Source organism: Juglans regia, chromosome 5 (genome assembly GCF_001411555.2).
Source record: "Juglans regia cultivar Chandler chromosome 5, Walnut 2.0, whole genome shotgun sequence".
NCBI lineage: Eukaryota > Viridiplantae > Streptophyta > Magnoliopsida > Fagales > Juglandaceae > Juglans > Juglans regia.
In genome coordinates, this window is record NC_049905.1 from 7,807,123 (window position 1) to 7,827,386 (window position 20,264).

Genomic DNA, 20,264 nt, shown 5'->3' on the forward strand with positions numbered 1-20,264 from the left:
AAAAATTCACAAAAGTCAAAATATCTCGCGGCGCCCAAACACTCCGTATAGATACATATATGTTACATCATCATGCTTGAACGTCCTGATTCGTTGATTCTGACCCAGAATTGTTTATCGGCTTCAGTAACGTTATCTACCAGAATTTTTTTAAGAATCATAAATTTGAGAGAGTCAACAGAATGATATTTTCCAGATTGGGCCGTTCCTTGACACGATCCTCTCGCTCCAGAGTAAGCTTTTTTCACCTCTTGTGATGCTGATTCTTTTCCAAAGTATTTTTTGGGATTTGTTTTGTTTATTTATTTATTTATGGTTGGGCTAGAATTTGTTGAATGGTGGTGGTGGTGGTGGTGGTGGAGGGAGGTCGGCGATCCCGAAAGAAGGGCTTCTGCAAGCGCCACGTGTGAATGAGTATCTGGGTCGTGCGTACGGGGGATCAGGCTTTTTTAGGAGGTATTCGGCTACAATTGGAGCTCACAGGGACTTCGCTTCGAAGCTGTATTGGCTCGATTTCAAGCACGTTCCTGCAAACCCTAGATTTCGTCGGTTGTTCTCGAGTGAAGCCCCAAAGAAAAAGAGTAAGTAGTTTAAATGTTTTTTTTTGTTGTGTTTAATTTTAAAACTAATTGGGTGGAAGTGTTTCATGTCTTAAATACTAGCTAAAATCAATTGCACAAAAGTGGTTTCTATACATAATAAAAGTTCTTTGGGAAATGTTAATGGCAGAGCTCTTTATTGTGTAGATTATGAGAACTTTTATCCGAAGGAAAAGAAGAAAAGTCCAAAGGGGAACGAGCAAAAATCGGAGTCAAAAGGTGAAAACTCTTGCTTTCAGCTTTTAAAATAGTTACCTATTATAAAATTTTCCGTCATTCATAAAAAAATAAATAAATAAAAGCTGTTCTCTCATTGGATTTGAAATTTCCTGATTTTGACATAGACGTTTCTGATTGAGTGATGGTAATGCAAACTTGAAACAATGCAGGATATCATTCTTAACTCTTGGCATGCTTTTCTAGTTTTATTTTCATTTCAGGACACTGACGTTGGAGAGAGTTTCTAAGGTTGTGATTGTTCTTGTATATGTTTTCTTGGTTATGATAATGCAATTTACACTATGTTGCTCATAATTATGCTGGTGAATGGCATGCGTTTGAGCTGAAAGTAAAGTGCCCACTGTGGCTTGCACCAATATGTTGCAGTTTCAAATATGCCATCGGCTGATTTTCGTCTCTCTCTTTTTTTTTTTTTTTTGATAATTAAGAAATTTATTAAAAACCACGTAATTAGGCATAGTCCAAGTACACAGGAAGTATACAAGAGAAAACACCTAATTTTTTTTTGATAAGTAAAATAAGACTTTATTAAATCACCAAAGTAACACGATACAAAGAAAATGCCCTGTTTATGTAGGCATGTTGGAAACTAGGAATTCGTGAAGGTCCATGCCATTTAAGTCAACAGCAATGGCCCAAGTACAAAGAGTTCTAAAAAATAACAATATTAGCTCCTCCACAGATCTCTCTGTCTTCAAAAGTCCTCTCATTTCGTTCCTGCCATAGACACCACATAATACAGATAGGGATCATCTTCCATACTGCTTTAATCTGTCTCACCCCACGGATAGAATTCCAGCAAGTCAATACTTCCAAAACTGTTTCCGGCATCACCCACGCCATATCCATCATTTTAAACACCGCGTCCCAAATAGCCTTAGCTATCTCACAGTGTAAAAGTAAATGATTTACCGACTCACCCCTATTTTTACACATACAACACCAATCTGCAATAATTATCCTCCTCTTTCTTAGATTATCCGTAGTGAGGATCTTCCCCAAAGACGCTGTCCACACAAAGAAAGAGGCTTTAGGAGGAGCCTTATGACGCCAAAGCTTTCTCTAAGGAAACTGAATCTCTGGTTCTTGTGTGAGAACCTTATAAAAAAGAGCGAGCTGAGAATACCCCTTTCCCTGCAGGATGCCACCACAACTCGTCTTCCTGCTGAATGTTCGGTCGAACAGAATATAAGAGGCTATAAAATTCTGCAAAACTTTCCATCTCCCAATCCTGTGCCGCCCGGTTGAAATTGATGTTCCAGTGAATGTTTCTACCTGAGACTGAGACTTCCATAACCTCCGCCACTGTGGCATCTTTGTTACTTGCAATCAAGAAAAGAGACGGAAACAGATCGAGTAAAACACTGGTACTACACCATGCATCCTTCCAAAATCTGATCTTGACACCTGTCCCCAAGTGCAATCTAGTGTATCGCTGGAAAACCTCCCATCCTCTTCTAATGTATTTCCATAACCCCTTACCCGTTGTTCCTCTAACTTCTCTGGTACACCACCCCTCCCCTAGATCACCATATTTGCTTACAATCACAGTCTTCCATAAGGCCTCTGGTTCCTTAGTATATCTCCACAACCATTTGCCTAGTAAAGCCCGATTAAAAACTCTCAAATTTCTGACACCCAAACCGCCATTGGAGATAGGCCGACATACCATCTCCCACTTAACTAAGTGGAATCTAAACTCATCTCCCAAGCCCCCCCACAAAAAGTCTCTCTGTAACTTCTCAAGTCTACCCGCCACACTTGCCGGTACAGGAAATAAGGATAAAAAGTAGGTAGGAAGATTGGAAATTGTACTTTTGATTAAAGTAGTCCGACCCCCTTTCGACAAATACATTCTCTTCCACCCTGCTAATCTCCTCTCTACTTTTTCAATCACTGTATCCCATATCATACGAGACTTTGGAGCTATACCCAACGGCAATCCCAAGTAAGTCATAGGTAAAGACGCAATTTTACACCCCATAATGCCCGTCAAAACCCTTATATCTTGAACTTCTCCAATCGGTACCAACTCGGATTTATCATAATTCACTCTCAAGCCAGATACTGCTTCAAAACACAGCAGCAATGCCTTCACCGCCCTCAACTGAGTGTGATCAGCCTCATACATGATAAGCGTATCGTCTGCAAACAACAAGTGAGAAACAGTTGTAATACCCCTACTCGGTGATCCAATCTGGAAACCACTGATGGAACCATTAGTCACTAAGGCTGAGATCATCCTACTCAGTGCCTCCATAACAATGACAAAAAGTAAAGGAGATAACGGATCCCCTTGTCTCAAGCCACGAGAGCTTGGGAAGAAACCCGCTGGGCTATCATTAATCAACACCGAGAACCGTACCGTAGAAATACACCATCTGATCCATGACCTCCACCTCTCACCAAACCCACACCTACCCAGTAAATAAAGAAGGAACTCCCAATTAACATGATCGTACGCCTTTTCCATATCTAATTTGCACATAATCCCTGCTTTGCCCATCTTCAATCTATTGTCGAAGCATTCATTAGCGATAAGAGCCGCATCAAGGATCTGTCTACCTTTAACAAAAGCATTCTGTGGTTTGGAGACAATCTTCCCCAATATCCCACTTAATCGATTTGCTAGCACTTTTGCAATAATCTTATAAGCACCATTCACTAAGCTTATAGGCCGAAAATCTGTGATCTCAATGGCCCCTACCTTTTTAGGGATTAGTGCAAGAAAAGTAGTGTTAAGACTTTTCTCAAACTTTCCTAAAAAGTAAAACTCTTGAAATACCTTCAAAAGGTCCGCTTTGATCACCTCCCAACACTCTTGGAAAAAACCTATAGAGAAACCATTCGGTCCGGGAGCCTTATCTTTTGCCATCTTTCTTACCACTTCAAATACCTTTTCCTCTTCAAAAGCCCTCTCCAATCTGGTAACATCCCCTGGTTCAATAGTGTCAAAAGCCAAACCATCTAACGTAGGCCTCCAACCCACCTCTTCCGTGAGAAGCTTTTTAAAGAAAACAACCACATGGTCTTGGATAACCTCTTCTTCTCTATTCTCAACCCCTTCAATTCTCAGCACTTCAATGTTATTATTTCTTCTATGTGAGTTTGCAATTCTATGGAAAAACTTCGTACTTCGGTCCCCTTCCTTCAACCAAAGAGTTCTTGATTTTTGGCTCCATGAGATTTCTTCCTGTAAGATTAACCTCTCAAGATCAGCAACCAACAAAACTTTTTGTGCTTGTTCCTCTTCATTTAGTGACCTCCCTTCTTGTAGCCTTTCAAAATACTGAATTTCCATCAACTTGGAATTTTTGTTCTCCTCTACATTTCCAAAAGCTTGTTTATTCCACTCCTTTAGATCCCTTTTTAAGGCTTTCAGTTTGTTTGCAAAAATGAAACTGGATGTACCTTCAAATTGATACGAAGTCCACCATCTTTTAACCCTTTCCACAAAACCTTCTGACTTCAACCACATATTTTCAAACTTAAAATACCTTCTGCTGTTACGAACACCTCCACAATCCAGTAGAATAGGCCAATGATCCGAAGTTATACGACTCAAACGCTTTTGCCATACATCCGGAAAATGGCTTTCAAACTCAGGGGAAATCAGAAAACGATCCAAGCGGGACCACGTCTGATTATTTGACCAAGTAGCTGGGCCCCCTGCTAATGGAAGATCTACCAAGTTTAAATCAAAGATAAACTCTGAGAACTCCAGGCTTGCTGGTCTCAATCTTCTACTTCCCAGACTTTCACTCTGGAAGCGCACCACATTGAAATCCCCCCCAATACACCAAGGGAGGTCCCACCAACTTTGTACCCCTGCAAGTTCATCCCATAATATACTTCTATCAGCATCTAAGTTAGGCCCATACACTCCTGCAAATGCCCACAAAAAATCATCTGATACACTTTTAAAAGAACAAGCTACCATATATCTCCCTATGTACTCCTCCACTTTCTCTACTACCCGTCTATCCCACATTATCACTACTCCTCCCGAAGCCCCTGAAGAGGCCAAATATACCCAATCCACATAAATATTACTCCACAAACTCCGAATAATCCTCCTACTAATCAGTTTCAGCTTTGTCTCTTGTAAACATACTATTATAGCTGAAAAACAGCACGAAAGTCAATGGAACTCCGAATACTTCGTCTCTTTTTTAAAGGGGACTTTTGCATTGTGTGGTGGATGCTGCAAATTCTGAGGGCATCAATGGATTTTCATTTCCTTTTTAAAGGGAGCTTTTTCATTACATGGTGGATGACATGAATTCTGTGCGTGGTTTTAATATTCTGGTCTGCTTTCATCTCATATTTGAAAGATGTCTCTAGTTCTTCTTCTTTTCCTTCTCCTTCTTTATCTTCTGGTTTTAAGGGCTTATGGCTAAGCATCAAAGCTTTATTGTGATTTTTATTTTTGGGTTCTTATAAACTAGAGGGAAGAAAATTAGAACAATCTTGGATTTTTTTTTTTCCGAGGTTGGAAAACTACTACGATGTTTTCCTGTTAAATTACCTCTTGATCTTGATCATAATAAATGTTCATTCCTGTTTTATAAATTGTTCATGCATCTTTTCGTTCCTTTATGAGTATGAGATATAGACATTCGACAATTCTACTTATAATAATATAAGACAGTTCAGTTCTAAGTACTTGATCATTATTCTAATTTCAGATGGCTCAAACACGGATGATCACGGGAGTTTTCAAGAAGCTTTCATGAAGCAATTTCAGAATTTAACCACCCCTTTACTCGTAATTGGCCTAGTTCTTTCGTCCTTTTCATTTGGTTCTCGTGAAGAGCAACAGGTAAGCATATCTTATAAGTAACTTCAACTGTCTTCTTGATTTTGTACAGGTTGTTTTGCAAATCCAACTATAACATTCTTCCAAAACACAATTCTAATCATCATAAAAAAAACCAAAGGCATAAATTTTTGTAAAGGAAATAGACATTTTACATCCACGTAAAGTAATGGTCCTATTGCCTTCTCCAAATATTTGAACTGCCTTCTTGAGAGTATACTTTTCGTAAAGGAAACAAACATTTGCATCTGTGTAATGACGATAGTGTGGACAACCCTACTACCACTATACTCACACCTATTAGATTGTAGTTGTTCGGTTAGACGTTATAACTTCAACCATTGATGCATCCTTAATCTGATATTGTATCCTTCTGTTCCAAAATAGGGAAGCAGAGGTAACAATAACAATATAAATCAAAAGGATTTAATTTCACTTATAAAAAAAAAAAATCAAAAGGATTTAATTTCAAACTGGATGTGGTGAATAAGGGGGTTTTACACCTTCCAATCACATTTTGATACGTATGCATTTCAAAAAATGAAGAATGGAACCTCACATTGGGAAGCAAATCTCATTCAACCCCCGTCGGTGCACTCTCTCTCTCTGTCTCTCCTCTCTCTGCTTGGTCATTCTCTCTCTCTCCCCCCAAGCCATTGCACATAGCAGAAGATAAAAATTTGATTGGAGACGCCATGGAAAAGATCACAGATGACTGGGTCATGCACGGAGACATTTTTTATCGACAGACACAATCAAGTTAGCATCCTCCTGAAGAACCACATCAGTTGCTGCTACTACAACAGTGAGAAGAACTACTGCAAGGGGATGAAGACATTGATCAGGAACTGGAACGGCTACTATCAGAACCATGATGCCAAGGGCATCTGTAGGAGCTTCAAAGTTGAGGGGTAGGGATAATTTCTTAGTTTTGTCGAAGCCATTCATATTTCACTTTGACACAAAAAGCAGCTTCTTCTGCTTTTGTTCCAGGAAAGGAAGAATATTCATGGTTGCCTAGGGATGGGTTCTAGTCTGATCAGGCCATCTATATGTAGAATTGATTTGTGATATGGAGGGGAGAGAGAGAGCAGCGAAGGGGGAGAAGGTTGAATGAGATTTATTCCGTGTGTGCGGTTCCACTCTTCCTCTCTTGAAATGCATACGTGTTGAAATGTGATTGGTGGGTGTAAAACCCCGTATTCACCGCATCCGGTCCATAGCTTCTCCCAAATCAAAATGCTGGTGTGGGAGTTTCCTCTCCTTTTAAAATAATGTCTGCAGTTAGTTAGACAGTGTAACCCACCACCCCCCTTCTCTCTCCCCCTTCCCTCCCAATATATATGATTTGGTTCATTTTCTTTCTATTTGTGTTTTGTTTTGTTTGTTTTTTTTTTTTTTTTTTGGCCTTGAATTTTGGTGGAAATTTGGTCATTTATATTGTTTAATAAGGCCCCATCCACCACTTAGACTTCTTGAGAGATAGTTCTCATGACGTCTTAGTTTATCATAAAGCTTGGAGAAAACATAATGGTGAGTTTCCAGTCAGATCAAATTATTAAATAATCCTTATGGAACTGAATTTTATTTCTTCCTGGAGTTTATCCCTGCTAACATCATTGATAGAAGTTGAGCCTTGGATTTACTTATTTGATGGTTGTGTATATTTGAAATTATGATAATACAATACGCCTTTTGTTATGTATAAAAAAATCATGTGTTTCTTTTGGTGATTAAACAAGTATCTAGTAGCCCATTAGACAAAGTGGTCTGTTTCCATCAAATGAGTCTGTATTCCATTTGTGCTAGTTAAATTTGCTCAAATTTCATTTTCTTTTGTGTTTTACCAACCTCTGATCATTCTTGGAGTGGTCATTCTGCTTATTCTGGAGTTTCTAATCTTTTGCAGATTAGTTTTCAAGAGTTCAAAAACAAGCTTCTAGAACCAGGTTTGGTGGACCACATAGTTGTTTCTAATAAATCAGTTGCGAAAGTTTATGTAAGGAGTTCACCACGCAATCAAACAAGCGATGATGTTGTGCAGGGACCCCTTAATGGTACCCCGGCAAAAGGAAAGGGGGGCCAGTATAAGTACTATTTCAACATTGGAAGTGTTGAATCTTTTGAGGAAAAGCTAGAGGAAGCCCAGGAAGCATTGGGGATAGATCCGCATGATTATCTTCCTGTGATGTACATGTCTGAAATGGTTTGGTACCAGGAATTGATGAGATTTGCACCAACTATCTTGCTTCTGGGATCCCTTTTGTTCATGGGGCGCCGAATGCAGGGTGGTCTGGGCGTTGGTGGTAATGGTGGAAAGGGTGCCCGTGGGATATTCAACATAGGAAAAGCCCATGTTACAAAAGTAGATAAAAATGCCAAGAATAAGGTAAGGTTTATCTTTCTCTGATGGCAGCTATTTGCTTGCTGTATCCAATTTTAGTACTAATTTATGTTTCCTTTCCTAGCCATAATTAAAAGACTTCTAAGAAAGCTACTCAAGAGGCCTTTTTTCGTGGTTGGTCAGGTCTATTTCAAAGATGTTGCTGGCTGTGATGAGGCAAAGCAGGAAATTATGGAATTTGTGCACTTCCTGAAGCATCCGAAGAAGTATGAGGACTTGGGAGCAAGGATTCCTAAAGGGGCTCTCTTGGTAGGGCCTCCAGGCACAGGAAAGACCCTTCTAGCAAAAGCAACTGCAGGGGAATCTGGTGTTCCTTTTCTCTCCATATCTGGTTCAGATTTCATGGAGATGTTTGTTGGAGTTGGACCATCCAGGGTGAGAAACTTGTTTCAAGAAGCTAGGCAGTGTGCTCCCAGTATAGTTTTTATTGATGAGATTGATGCAATTGGTCGAGCAAGGGGGCGTGGGGGTTTTGCAGGTGGCAACGATGAGCGTGAAAGTACGCTAAATCAGTTGCTGGTAGAAATGGATGGCTTTGGAACCACTTCTGGAGTTGTTGTGCTTGCTGGAACCAATAGACCTGATATTTTAGACAAAGCTCTTTTGAGGCCTGGCCGATTTGATCGCCAAATTACCATTGATAAACCTGATATTAAAGGCCGTGACCAGATATTTCGAATCTACTTGAAAAAAATTAAACTTGATCACGAGCCGTCATATTACTCTCAGAGGCTGGCAGCCCTCACACCCGGGTTTGCGGGTGCGGACATTGCAAATGTGTGTAATGAAGCTGCTCTAATTGCTGCAAGGAATGAGGGAACACAGGTCACAATGGAACATTTTGATGCAGCTATAGATAGGATCATTGGTGGTCTGGAGAAGAAGAATAAGGTAACTCATTTCTAGCCGCTTGCATTACATGATGTAGGAACTTTTTAAACTTTAACTCTATGACTATGTTCTTGTTGGGGGCAGGGTTTATTATTGTCTGGGGGTTTCTTGAATGGCCATTTCAATTCATCTGGAACTCTGCTCCCTATCACCGCTCGTGTTATTTTGCTGGGGAAGTTACACTTTACGCACTTGTTGAATTTGTTTTGCCAACCTCTGGTTTGAAATATTATGGTTTATCCATGTGAGTTCAGATTGTTATGATGCTGTTATTATTTATTCAATTTTATTTTCGAGACGTGATTTAAACTGCTCTATTTTAAATGATTTAGGACCAAAAATATATTATACTGTGACCTCATAGTTTTTTTCTTGCATCTTTTTGAACAGCAGGTTGGCAACTCAAACTTAACCCAAACAACTAGTTGTTAGATTGTAATCAATCCCAAGTTGCTTCTTAATGAAGACAATAGGAAGCCTGGGATTCGGCCATTATTTGTAATGCGGACAATTTTCATGACTTGCTTGTATCTCTCACTAGTGCTTAGTTGTCATTAGGCATGTTCGATTTATACTCCCTGTGTACTTGGGCTATGCCTCTTACTATCAATAAAATTTTACTTATCAAAAAAAAAAAAAAAAAGAGGGAGGAAGCCTGAATGGTTTCTTTCACTGCACTGGACCTTCCATTTGGTAGGTCCTTATGTGTTTCGAAACTTCCGCTTTGCTAGAAAGGGTTCTTGATTTATAGGGAAAAGGGATTTTTTTGTTTTATTTTATAATCTGACCATTTCCCACCTTGATCAACATGAGAACTTCTGACATCCTTGTTTGTCAAGCAGGTGATAAGCAAGCTGGAACGCCGCACTGTTGCCTACCATGAATCGGGTCATGCTGTTGCCGGCTGGTTTTTAGAATATGCAGAACCATTGTTGAAAGTGACAATTGTGCCTCGTGGTACAGCAGCTCTTGGATTTGCCCAATACGTTCCCAATGAAAACCTTCTCATGACTAAGGAGCAGCTTTTTGATATGACATGCATGACTCTTGGTGGTCGGGCAGCTGAACAGGTAGCCAAGGAGTTCTGTTACTCTTATCATCTAAAGCCATGAAGTTTTGCTACTCTTCTCGTCTATTTGGATGGCTGAGTTCTATAAGTCCTTTGTAGCATAGATTGTTTACATTTTCAACCATGTTGCAGAAAGTTTACAATTTTGCTAACTTCATATTACCCAATCTTGCACCCACCGAACCTATCAATATAGTTGGAAATGGAAAGAATAAATTGAAATTCAAGTCTAATGACTTGAGCCATTCGAATATAATCGTGTTGATGTGGACTTTCCTCTCATTTTGGATGCAGGTGCTCTTGGGAAAAATCTCAACAGGTGCCCAAAATGATTTGGAGAAGGTGACAAAGATGACCTACGCTCAAGTAGCCGTCTACGGCTTTAGTGAGAAGGTGGGTCTCCTCTCTTTCCCTCAAAGGGATGACACATTTGAGATGACCAAACCCTACAGCAGCAAGACTGCGGCTATTATTGACAGTGAAGTGCGAGAATGGGTGGGCAAGGCATATGAGCACACAGTCCAGCTTTTAGAGGAACACAAAGAGCAAGTGGCTCAAATTGCCGAGCTGTTGCTTGAAAAGGAAGTTCTTCACCAAGATGACCTAGCTCGAGTTTTAGGTGAGCGACCATTCAAATCGAGCGAGATCACGAATTACGATAGATTTAAGCTAGGGTTTGAAGAGGAAGATCAGAAGACTGCGGACATGCCTGTTAATGGATCTGAGGAGGATGGTTCTGCACCCCTAGAACCTCAAGTAGTCCCCGCTTGAGTACTGAGGACGTTGTCTGTAATTGTACATGGAATAAATTGTTTTTCATTTTTTGGACAAAAACTGTACATCCAGTATGTTATTATTATATTGTCATTTTTGCTTCAAAAGATCATTTTGGAATACACATTTCTTGTGTAATTTCTGAGCTGATTAATGGGTAGCGTTTCTCCCAATTTCCTGTCCAATTTGCTAGCTTGATTTTCATAGCGTATCAATAATCCTTGCCAAGCAGCTTGGTCTTTTGTTTTGTATCTGCTATGTAAAAACTAAGAAGTTCCTTCGGTTTTTTTTTTTTTAAAAAAAAAAGATATGGTTCACTTTTCCTCATCTGTGACTTCATAGTTAGAGTACATTTAGATTCAGGGATGAGATAATCCATCTCATCTCATCTTATCTTATCTTATCTAAAAATCTTCCTATTATATATAAATTATCTCAACTCATCTTATCTCTGAATCCAAATGGATCAGTATAATGCATTTATCTCGCTTGCACAATGTCTCCCTTCTGCATAAGCATGTTTCCATCATCTCACAGTGAAGGAACAACTCGACAGATCAAAGAGAGAAAAAACATATACCGAGTATGGTAAATATATCAGTCCTTCATCAGCAACAAATTCTAGTACTCCCCAATGTGTAACTCTTCCAGCAGAAAGATTATTAAGTTCAAATAATATAAGAGTATTCTATGTGTAAAGATGCTGGAGCTTAAAAAAATAGAAATATCTTGGTTGGTGAATAAAGGCAGACTTCTTTAAAAGCAAACTCTAATTGCATCAGCTGAAGGAGAGGTTTGAAAAAGAAAAGTTATCGACTTACCAAGGAGACCAAGAGCTGAGGGAGGCATAATAACTAGAAACAAAAGTAAATCTCATAAGTGGTTTTTATGCTTAAGAGAATTATAAAAGAGAAGTAAATATAGACTGAATAAGCTTAGGGAGTGAGATGAGATGAGAATTTTGTAAATAGTAATACTGCATAAAGAGAGTTGCAATGATCGAAATCCAAATTGGCACATTGGTCCACCAATATTGTATGTAGGGTGAATGGTAACCAATATTTAAGGTAGCAAAGTGTGTCACTAACATTTAACATTAATCATATAAGGTAGTTATCTAGTGACAACTAAATTATTCAAGCTGCCAATCTGAACCTCTCACTTGAGCTCCATCGAACTCAAGTAAATGATAAAAATTAAGATAGAAATAGTCATGTGAGATTTGTTAAAACAAACGATAAAAATTAGTTATGTGATTTTATTTTTACCTTCACTCCTAATTGTTAATTCGATGATATGTACAAAACTAATCCAAATTAATAAATTAGCTAGTGGAAGACTTGAAAATAAAAGTGTAAATAAATAGAAAAAAATGAGGTTATAGATTTACCAAATAGCTTATAAAAAGATACCAAGATATTTTCTTGCCTCTTATGAGATGTAAAAAAAATGAGAATGTGAGATTTTATTAATGACAAAAAATAGGTGTGTATGAAAAATTGTTGAAAAACTAAAAGAAACCTAAACAACTAAGTGCTAAGTAAGATTTTTGAAAATGATTTGAGGGGACAAATTATCTCTATATTAGGACATCTTTAAAAAACCATATACTAAAACAAATTTTTAAAATTTTTTGGGAGGCGACTTGGCTCTTCAAATTAGGGGTGTGCAACCGGATCCTTTTTTTGGATCCGTTTTGGAATCCAAAAATCCAGGTGCATCCGGTCAATTATCAACCCGGATTATGGGTGAGAATAATCCGGATCCGGTTATGAATCCGGTTCCGGGTCATGTAAAAAAAAAACCGCCCTGTCGCTGAACTGCTGAAGCGAATGAAACATTTTATTTGGTCTCGTGACTCTCTTCGATGCGCCTTGTCCCAACTCCCACGTCTTGCAATTTTTTCAAGTCTTGGTCTTTCGACAAACTAATTCGCTCTCTCTACTCTGTCCGTCTACAAGCATTTCGCGGATTTTAAGGTTTCGTTTGGATCATCAACCTATCTCAACTCATCATTACAATTTTTTCAAATTTCAACACAAAATATAATAAACAATTCAACTTTTTCAAATCTCAAAATAATAATAATATTAAAAAATAATATTCTAACAATATTTTATCATCTCAACTCAACTTAATTCAACTCACTTTTAACATTCAAACTCAACCTAAGTGGTTTTGTTTTTAGAATTCTAGACAAATCGGTTTGACTTTGGAGGCAAAGGTAAGAAAAGACGTACACAGTCCTCGGATTTTTTTTGTTTTGTTATCGTGCCTTTTTTATTTTATTGTTTCATGTTCTTTCTTTCTTGTATTTCTTTCGTTGTGGAGAGGTCGGAAGGAGGGATTTCAAGTGGGTTTGTTTTTAGAATTCTGTGACACGATCTGGGTCGGTGGGATCTTATCACAGAATTGGGCAAGCAATTTGGTTACTTTTATCTCCCTTTTCCAGGTGTCACTGCAAAGATTGAGAGAAATAATTCATTTGGATTCAGAATCCCAAGAAACAATCAAGATTCAAGAGGCAACCAATGGGTAATATGGCATAAACCAGTATTTTTCTGTCACTTGAGTTATTATGAATGTCGACATGTTCAACAATGCAATTGGGCAAGCTTACACATCTAATAAGCTATCGACGTTTGGATTCGAAGATGATTTGAGATGAGCTGAGATGAGTTGAGATGGATTGTGAATAGTAATGAGATGAGTTGTGAATAGTAGTGAGATTTATGAGTTAAAGTTGCTGAATAGTAGTGAGATGAGCTGAGATGAGCTGAGATCACTTACGAATCCAAACGAATCAATACAGAATGTCCAAATAAATAGTTCGAGTCCTCCTACAGAGACGATTCCGCCATTTCCAAATATTGCAATGGAGTTTCTTAAAGGAAAGTAAATACAATTTGGCAGCGTAAATTCACAAACCCTATAAATATAAGAGAGGGTAACAATGACAACTCTGTTGAAAGGTTGAACTACAAATCGTCTTCGAAAGCCCTTAACCATCAAAACAAACAATCAAACAATGAAAGAGATAGAGTAATGCTACATATAGTCGTAGAGTGCGTAAGTGTTGTGTAATCTTTTTGAAAAAAAGTAGAATCTACTATTAAAAAATTATTTTTTTTATGTAGATATCGTATTTATTCATTTTTTTCGAAGTGACTATACAGTACTTCATTTCACGTTCAGCAAACATAGATTCAAAGAATTCAAACACTGGGTTATTAGCATACCATCATTCCCGGGCTTGAGCAGTTCCAAAATCCACTATAAGATTACCTATAGCTTCAAAATCCAAACATGCAAGTAATCAAACAATGGACATACACAGAACCCAATTCACACTACGACCAATCTGAACCAAAACTCATTGGAATCCCATCAACCATATAGCATTGATTCAATTGCCAATCCAATCTAAAAAATAAAAATAAAATTACTTGACACCTACAAAAAAAGCGTTGAAAATAAAGGTAAGAAGTGAGAACCCAGAAAAAGCAATGAATACTGTGTAGCCTAGAGAAGTAAAAGCTGATTATATCTGAATGTTTCCATGTCAAAGAAGAACTTCTGGTTTTGCCAAAGAACACTTGGGGGTTGTGATGGATGAGCAAGATATTGGAAGGTTTTACTAAAGAATATTATTTTATAATAAAAGTAATTTTACAATCTAACAAATCACATTATATCATATTAATTTATAAGATTATTTTTATGTAATCTATTAGGAATTCATGACTGATTCGAAAAGGTGGCGATGGCTATTTATAGGTTAAGAGGAGCTTCTAGGTATATTGGGCCAAGGAAGTTAATGTGGGTTAAACTAGGCCTTTTGAGTTTACTAAAGTGGCCCACATTCAGGAAATTAATGTACGGTTGAGTTGGGTTACTGGGCCTCTTCTAGACCCAATATAGCCCAAAGAAAAGTTCGCCGTACAGGGTAACAGGCGATGCCTGCTCGGCTTTCCCTTCGCTGTTCCTCCTGCAGAACACAGATAGGGTTCTTCCTTGCGCTGAGGGAGGACTGAGAGACAGAGACAGAGACAGAGTCAGACAGAGAATTAACTTAAAAGTTATTTTCTTGAGCTTTTTTCGTTAAAACCCAGAAGCTAAAATGGCCAAGCGCGAGCTTTCTAGCACTCTGAAAAACCTGAAGGTAAAACAAAAATACAAACTCTCGTGTTTCCTTTATAAGTAGTCCGCTTCTCTATGTAAAATTTAGGAAAATTCACTTTATATCGAAAATACAATATCTAGATGAATTCACTTGAGGTTCGAAACAGGGTTTTTCTTAAATTTCTCCGGGAATGATTTGATTTTTCACATATTTAAATCTCATGGGAGTATAAGCTAGTATTTTCTTTGTTCGATTAGTTCATGCAAAGGGCTGCTGCGAGAGAGGAAAACACCAAGAAAGAGGAGGAATTCAAATCTGATGGGAATTTCTGTTCCCCTGGTACCGTTAATCGAAAGTGGTAGCTTCTCCCTCTCTCTCTCTCTCTCTCTCTCTCTGTTGTTTTTTCCCTCTCCAATTACCACATAAGTTTGCAAAGGAGTAGTGTTATTAGCGAATTTCTATTCCATGCGCAGCTTCAAATTTTGTTTTAGTTCATATGTGACCGCTATTCTGCATGCCTCTTAGCATTGTTATAACATAAATAATTAAATTAACCTCTTCTCGTTCAGCTTAAGTTTTTGGGATAAGTGGTGGTTTAACCAGCATGAATATAGAAGCTGGATTGCTATCAAGCGGCTTTTGGTGCCTGTGCATAAGCTATGACTTTGGAGTGCTATTTTTGCGTAAATTGCTCTATTTAGGAATTTCCTTTATGCTTGCTTCAAAATTTCTATTATACTCTGCAGATTAGATATCTTTTGGCTTTAATCCAGAATCCATTACATGCCAAGCTGAGGCCATTATATGTCGAAAGAAAGTCATTTAGTTTCTAATAAAGTTGTTCTTGATGTCAAGCTGGGGGCCATTAATGTTGTTGCCTGGGGATCCTTATGCCATGTATCGAACGCATTAAATCTTGGGGCAAAATCCATTAGTTTTGTACATCTAGGGTTTTCTCATCAAGCATGAGAATGAGGAAACTGGTGAAAACATGTAGTCGATTGCTAGGGCTCACCTGTCATGAAATCAACGTGGGAGATTCACCTGTTACCATGATCACATTATTCTATCCACAACTTTAAAAAACAAACGAGCAGTAGTTCTTTTCTAACAAAAGGTTCTCTTATGTATATATAGACAACAACTTTACCTATAAAAAAAATAATTAGACAACCACTAGTGTTACTTTTGGGGTTTGTAACAGAATGACCATATATTCTTTTTGCTGACAACGAGATTCTCTTGAAGTAATGTGGCCGGTATAGAATGACTATAGGAATGTACTATCGGAATGTGTCTCCTTGGTGTTGGCATAATATAACCTATAAATGTTTTGGTCAATAGAGAGAGTCTTTACATATATAATGATATTGTTGAAATCATTTGGGTGTATATCACAGGGCTGCTGACTGGTATGGCCATGTTTTACCCAAGTAACTGTCTCCTATTATAGATTGGCACAATCAGATTGATGATCCAAGAATGGTCAGATGCACTGTCGCATACATGGAACTTGTAACTTGTACATTAGTTACTAGTGAAGGAGCATCCTGTATACCTGTGGATAACAGAATAGCTGCAAAATTCTTGACACAATTTTGTTCATGTTTTGATGGTTGGCTGTCTGTATGCTTGCAGTGTGGTTATAATGGAAGGTAATCCCCATCCTGGAGCAATTAAAGGCCGCATGTCATTTCAAAGTTTTAATCCTTCTATTGATGTGAGTATAAGGGTCAAGTGACCTCCAACCTTTTCAATGGCTATTCACCTCATGTACTTCTCTTTGGCTTCTGTTCTCCTCATGCAAAGCCTTGTCATGGTAGAAACTGAATGAAGCAGCAGCAAACCCAGTGTGTGCCACTTCTTCTGGCAGTCAAAGTGGAGAAATATTTTTTAGGTTAGTTGACTTTACAAATTATATTATGTTTTCTTTGTGATAGTTTTTTACACGTTGTTAATGACATACATGACAATGTATGCTGCAATTCTCCTACTATTAAGGCTTGTGTTTTTTTTATAAACAAGATAAATTTTATTGAGACGAAAGAGGAAGTCACGCAGTATACAGAAAGTATAACAAGAAATCCACCTAACTAGCAAAAGGGAAAATTGCTAAAAAATCTTGAAAAATAAAATAGCACTATTTAGGGCCACAATTCAATGAAATAGGGTATTAAGAAAGAAAGACTTGAGCTCGGGCATGGATTTCTCGCAATCCCTAAAACTACGGCCGTTCCTTTCTCTGATAAGACACCATAATAATGACCTCTATAGAGCTTCGCATTGATGGCTACCAAAATGTACTTTCCAACATGTTAAAGAACCACCACGTGCAAAGCCATAACCCAATCTATTCCAGAGAGGCCAAAAACCATGTTCAGTAGAAGGCTAGTAACCCACAGTGCAGAAGAAGGTGATCCACTGATTTCTCATAGTACATGTGATTAAGGCTGTGTATTCAACCACCGAATATGATTGCAGGAATGTTCTGTGATAGGGCTACAATTATAGAAACTGTAGCCACAGTTTAATAGAAAACAAGAGTTCTTACTTGAGATGGAAGCAAGTGACGTTGGGATCTTTAGATGAATGACTAAGTACATTGGATTGCCAGACATCACTTGATTCTGAGAAAGTTTTGCATCACCGATCAATAGCTTTTGTTGCACTGGAGTTGGGAATGGTGGCATATGCATCTTGCTGTGTCTTGAGGTGTTGCCGGACCGACTCTGACTCCAACTTTGCCCTCCGACTCCTATATTGTACATATGTTATAAAAATATATATTTATCTATATATTTATCATATATACTAGTATAGTTATATAACTAGAACTTATATGATTAAATTCAATAATATACTAGTATGAACTAATTATTATAAAAGAATATACTTATACTATAATATAAATAAACTAATGATAATTTAGTATATGTAAACATCATAGTATTACTAGCATACATAATCAAGTATAGAAATAAGTTAGACACTAGTATTTAAATAAGTCTAGTATAATAAATTAATAACACATATATTAATTTACTAAAGTATAATAAAATGTCAGACACTAAAAATTCTGGTATATAATTAAGTTAAAAATAAGTTAGACATTAGTATAATAACATGTAATACTAATGTATAATAATATGTAATCAGACACGAGAAATAATATGTAATACCATAGTATGATAACATGTAATTAGACACTATAATCTATATTATAAGTCTAGTATAAAAATAAGTTAGATATTAGTATAGAAGTAAATTAGCAGTGAATGATTTAGTTTTAATTTTTAATTTTTTTGAAAATTTGAAATTTGAAAGCCCACAAAAAGTTCTTTTTTAAAATGGGCTAAATATGAAGCTAAAAAAAGCCCAAAACTGAAAGTTCAAATCCGACTCCGTTCCAACAAGTCGGATCGGAGTCGGATCAGAGCTTACACAAGTCGGAGTTGGAGTTCGGATTTGAACACCGACAAAGTCGGAGTGGTGCTCACCTTAGATTATTATATTTTAAGAATTTTTTCTCTGCATAATATTCCGGTTTTGGTAAAATTGCATATAAAGTTTACAACTTTATGGTGCTGAAAATATAAAAGGATATATGTCTGATGTTACTGATCTTAATTGACAAACAGAATGTAGTCCCTTCAAGAAAAGATAAAATGTATTGTTTTGGGGACTACGGGGGTGCTGGATATTTTTCATAAAGACTTCATTTATTTAGAAAATTGGGAATTACACATGAAAAATCATATAAGAAAGGTATGGATGGTGAGATTGGGCACTTGGAATTCGTTTGGATGCGTTTAACTAAACCAAAAAAAAAAAAAAGTCTTGGTGCTTGCCCAAATTCCAAGAAAACAATGTATTTCTGGGTTATTCTTTTCTACTGCTGACACATCTGATACTTGTCCCTTCTATTTGCATTTTACAGAGAAAATGGATCAACTGATGGATCAGAGCACATGAACGTTGATGAATCGAATTACAAGGCTAATGGCAATCATAAGAGAAAACAATCCGATGTAGTGTCTGAAACACAAAATCCAAATAAATCCCCAAAACATGTTCAAGGTAATCAACCATCATCACCAAATAATAGTAAAGGCTCCTTCAAGACCCCAAAGGGTCATAGGCTGGACTGGAGTGTTCTTAGACCGCCAAAGAGTCAAAACAAAAACAAAAGAGGGTGAGCATCTTCAATGTTCTTATTCACAGCTGTGCCAATTTCTTCTTGATTTGCTTTGTCCGAAAATTTGAATCTGTAATCTCTTGTTCTGTTATTGATACTAGGTTTTTTTAAACAATTATTAATTGTAGAAGGTGGAATTTAAGTTCATTAAAGCTCCTTTCAAGCCCTTTGGAATTTAGTGTGTGGTCTTTGAGGAATTATTTGACATTACTAGTCTTTCGCCTATGCTACTGTCAAGTATGCATATCCAGATGAATAATATCAGTTAATATTGATTCTGAGCAATACAAGTTTTGGGGTGCATCGGTTCTAGTGTGCGTGAAATAATATTAATTAATTATTTATATTTTGTTTTTTATGAAGTTGCTTGAACTGGATCTCATGTATTAATAAATAGTCTAATTATAATAAACTAGATTTAATGGAAAGAAGATATATTATAGAGAAAAAAAAATAAGACAAAAGCTTTATAGATTTTTGAAAATTTAAATTATTAAATATTTATTGACTTGATTTTTAAAATTATTTAAAAATTATATAATTTTAAGTTATTTTCATTCAATACATGAATCATTCAAAGTTATTCAAGTGGGCGCATGCTACATCTGGGCAATGATATCAAGTTTATGAAAAATAACTTTTTTATAATTATTTTATACTTCACTTTATAATTTATTAATATAATTGTATCACTTTATTATAAATAATCTCAACTTTTCATAATTATCTTCCATTTTAGATAAATCTGTAAAATGATTGTAAAATAAGTGAAGAAATTCTCAATTTCATCTATGTTACTACTGTTTATGTCGCACTTCAGGACTCTACCTGGGGATTCTGATTTAGGTAAAGAGAATACCTTAGGACCGGTCGGGCTGATTTTAGGCAAATAACAGCTCGCCAATCACATGCCAACACGTAGTGCTTCTATCATACTTATCCTGGACCAGCAATACATCATAATTGTGCATCGCATCATCTCCCTTCGCGATTTCTTAGAGTGCAGAAACCCCTGCATCTCCATTCGCGATTTGAGCCCCATGAATTGCACCCAAACAGAGACGGCGTCGCACCCAAGAATACCCATCGGCGTCGCACCCAAGCCCTTTTAGTCGCGTCGCAACCCCCTCGCGACCCCTTGAAGCTCAAC

The 20,264-nt window shown here is 37.3% G+C and overlaps 2 protein-coding genes across 2 annotated transcripts; both read left to right on the top strand.

Annotated features, from left to right (window-relative positions):
• Nucleotides 1-77: 77 nt before the first annotated feature.
• LOC109002612 (ATP-dependent zinc metalloprotease FTSH 10, mitochondrial-like) lies at nt 78-10,981 on the top strand. The gene is made up of 8 exons (XM_035690160.1): nt 78-233; nt 326-581; nt 747-818; nt 5,528-5,661; nt 7,568-8,047; nt 8,186-8,953; nt 9,796-10,023; nt 10,317-10,981. Exons 1-8 carry the CDS (start codon nt 183-185, stop codon nt 10,791-10,793), a joined length of 2,466 nt encoding a protein of 821 aa, XP_035546053.1. The 5' UTR covers nt 78-182; the 3' UTR covers nt 10,794-10,981.
• Nucleotides 10,982-14,744: 3,763 nt separating this feature from the next.
• LOC109002668 lies at nt 14,745-19,280 on the top strand. The gene is made up of 5 exons (XM_018980523.2): nt 14,745-14,958; nt 15,177-15,277; nt 16,558-16,639; nt 16,743-16,816; nt 18,857-19,280. The coding sequence occupies exons 1-5, from the start codon at nt 14,917-14,919 to the stop codon at nt 19,113-19,115; spliced, it is 558 nt and encodes a 185-aa protein (XP_018836068.1). The 5' UTR covers nt 14,745-14,916; the 3' UTR covers nt 19,116-19,280.
• Nucleotides 19,281-20,264: the final 984 nt, after the last annotated feature.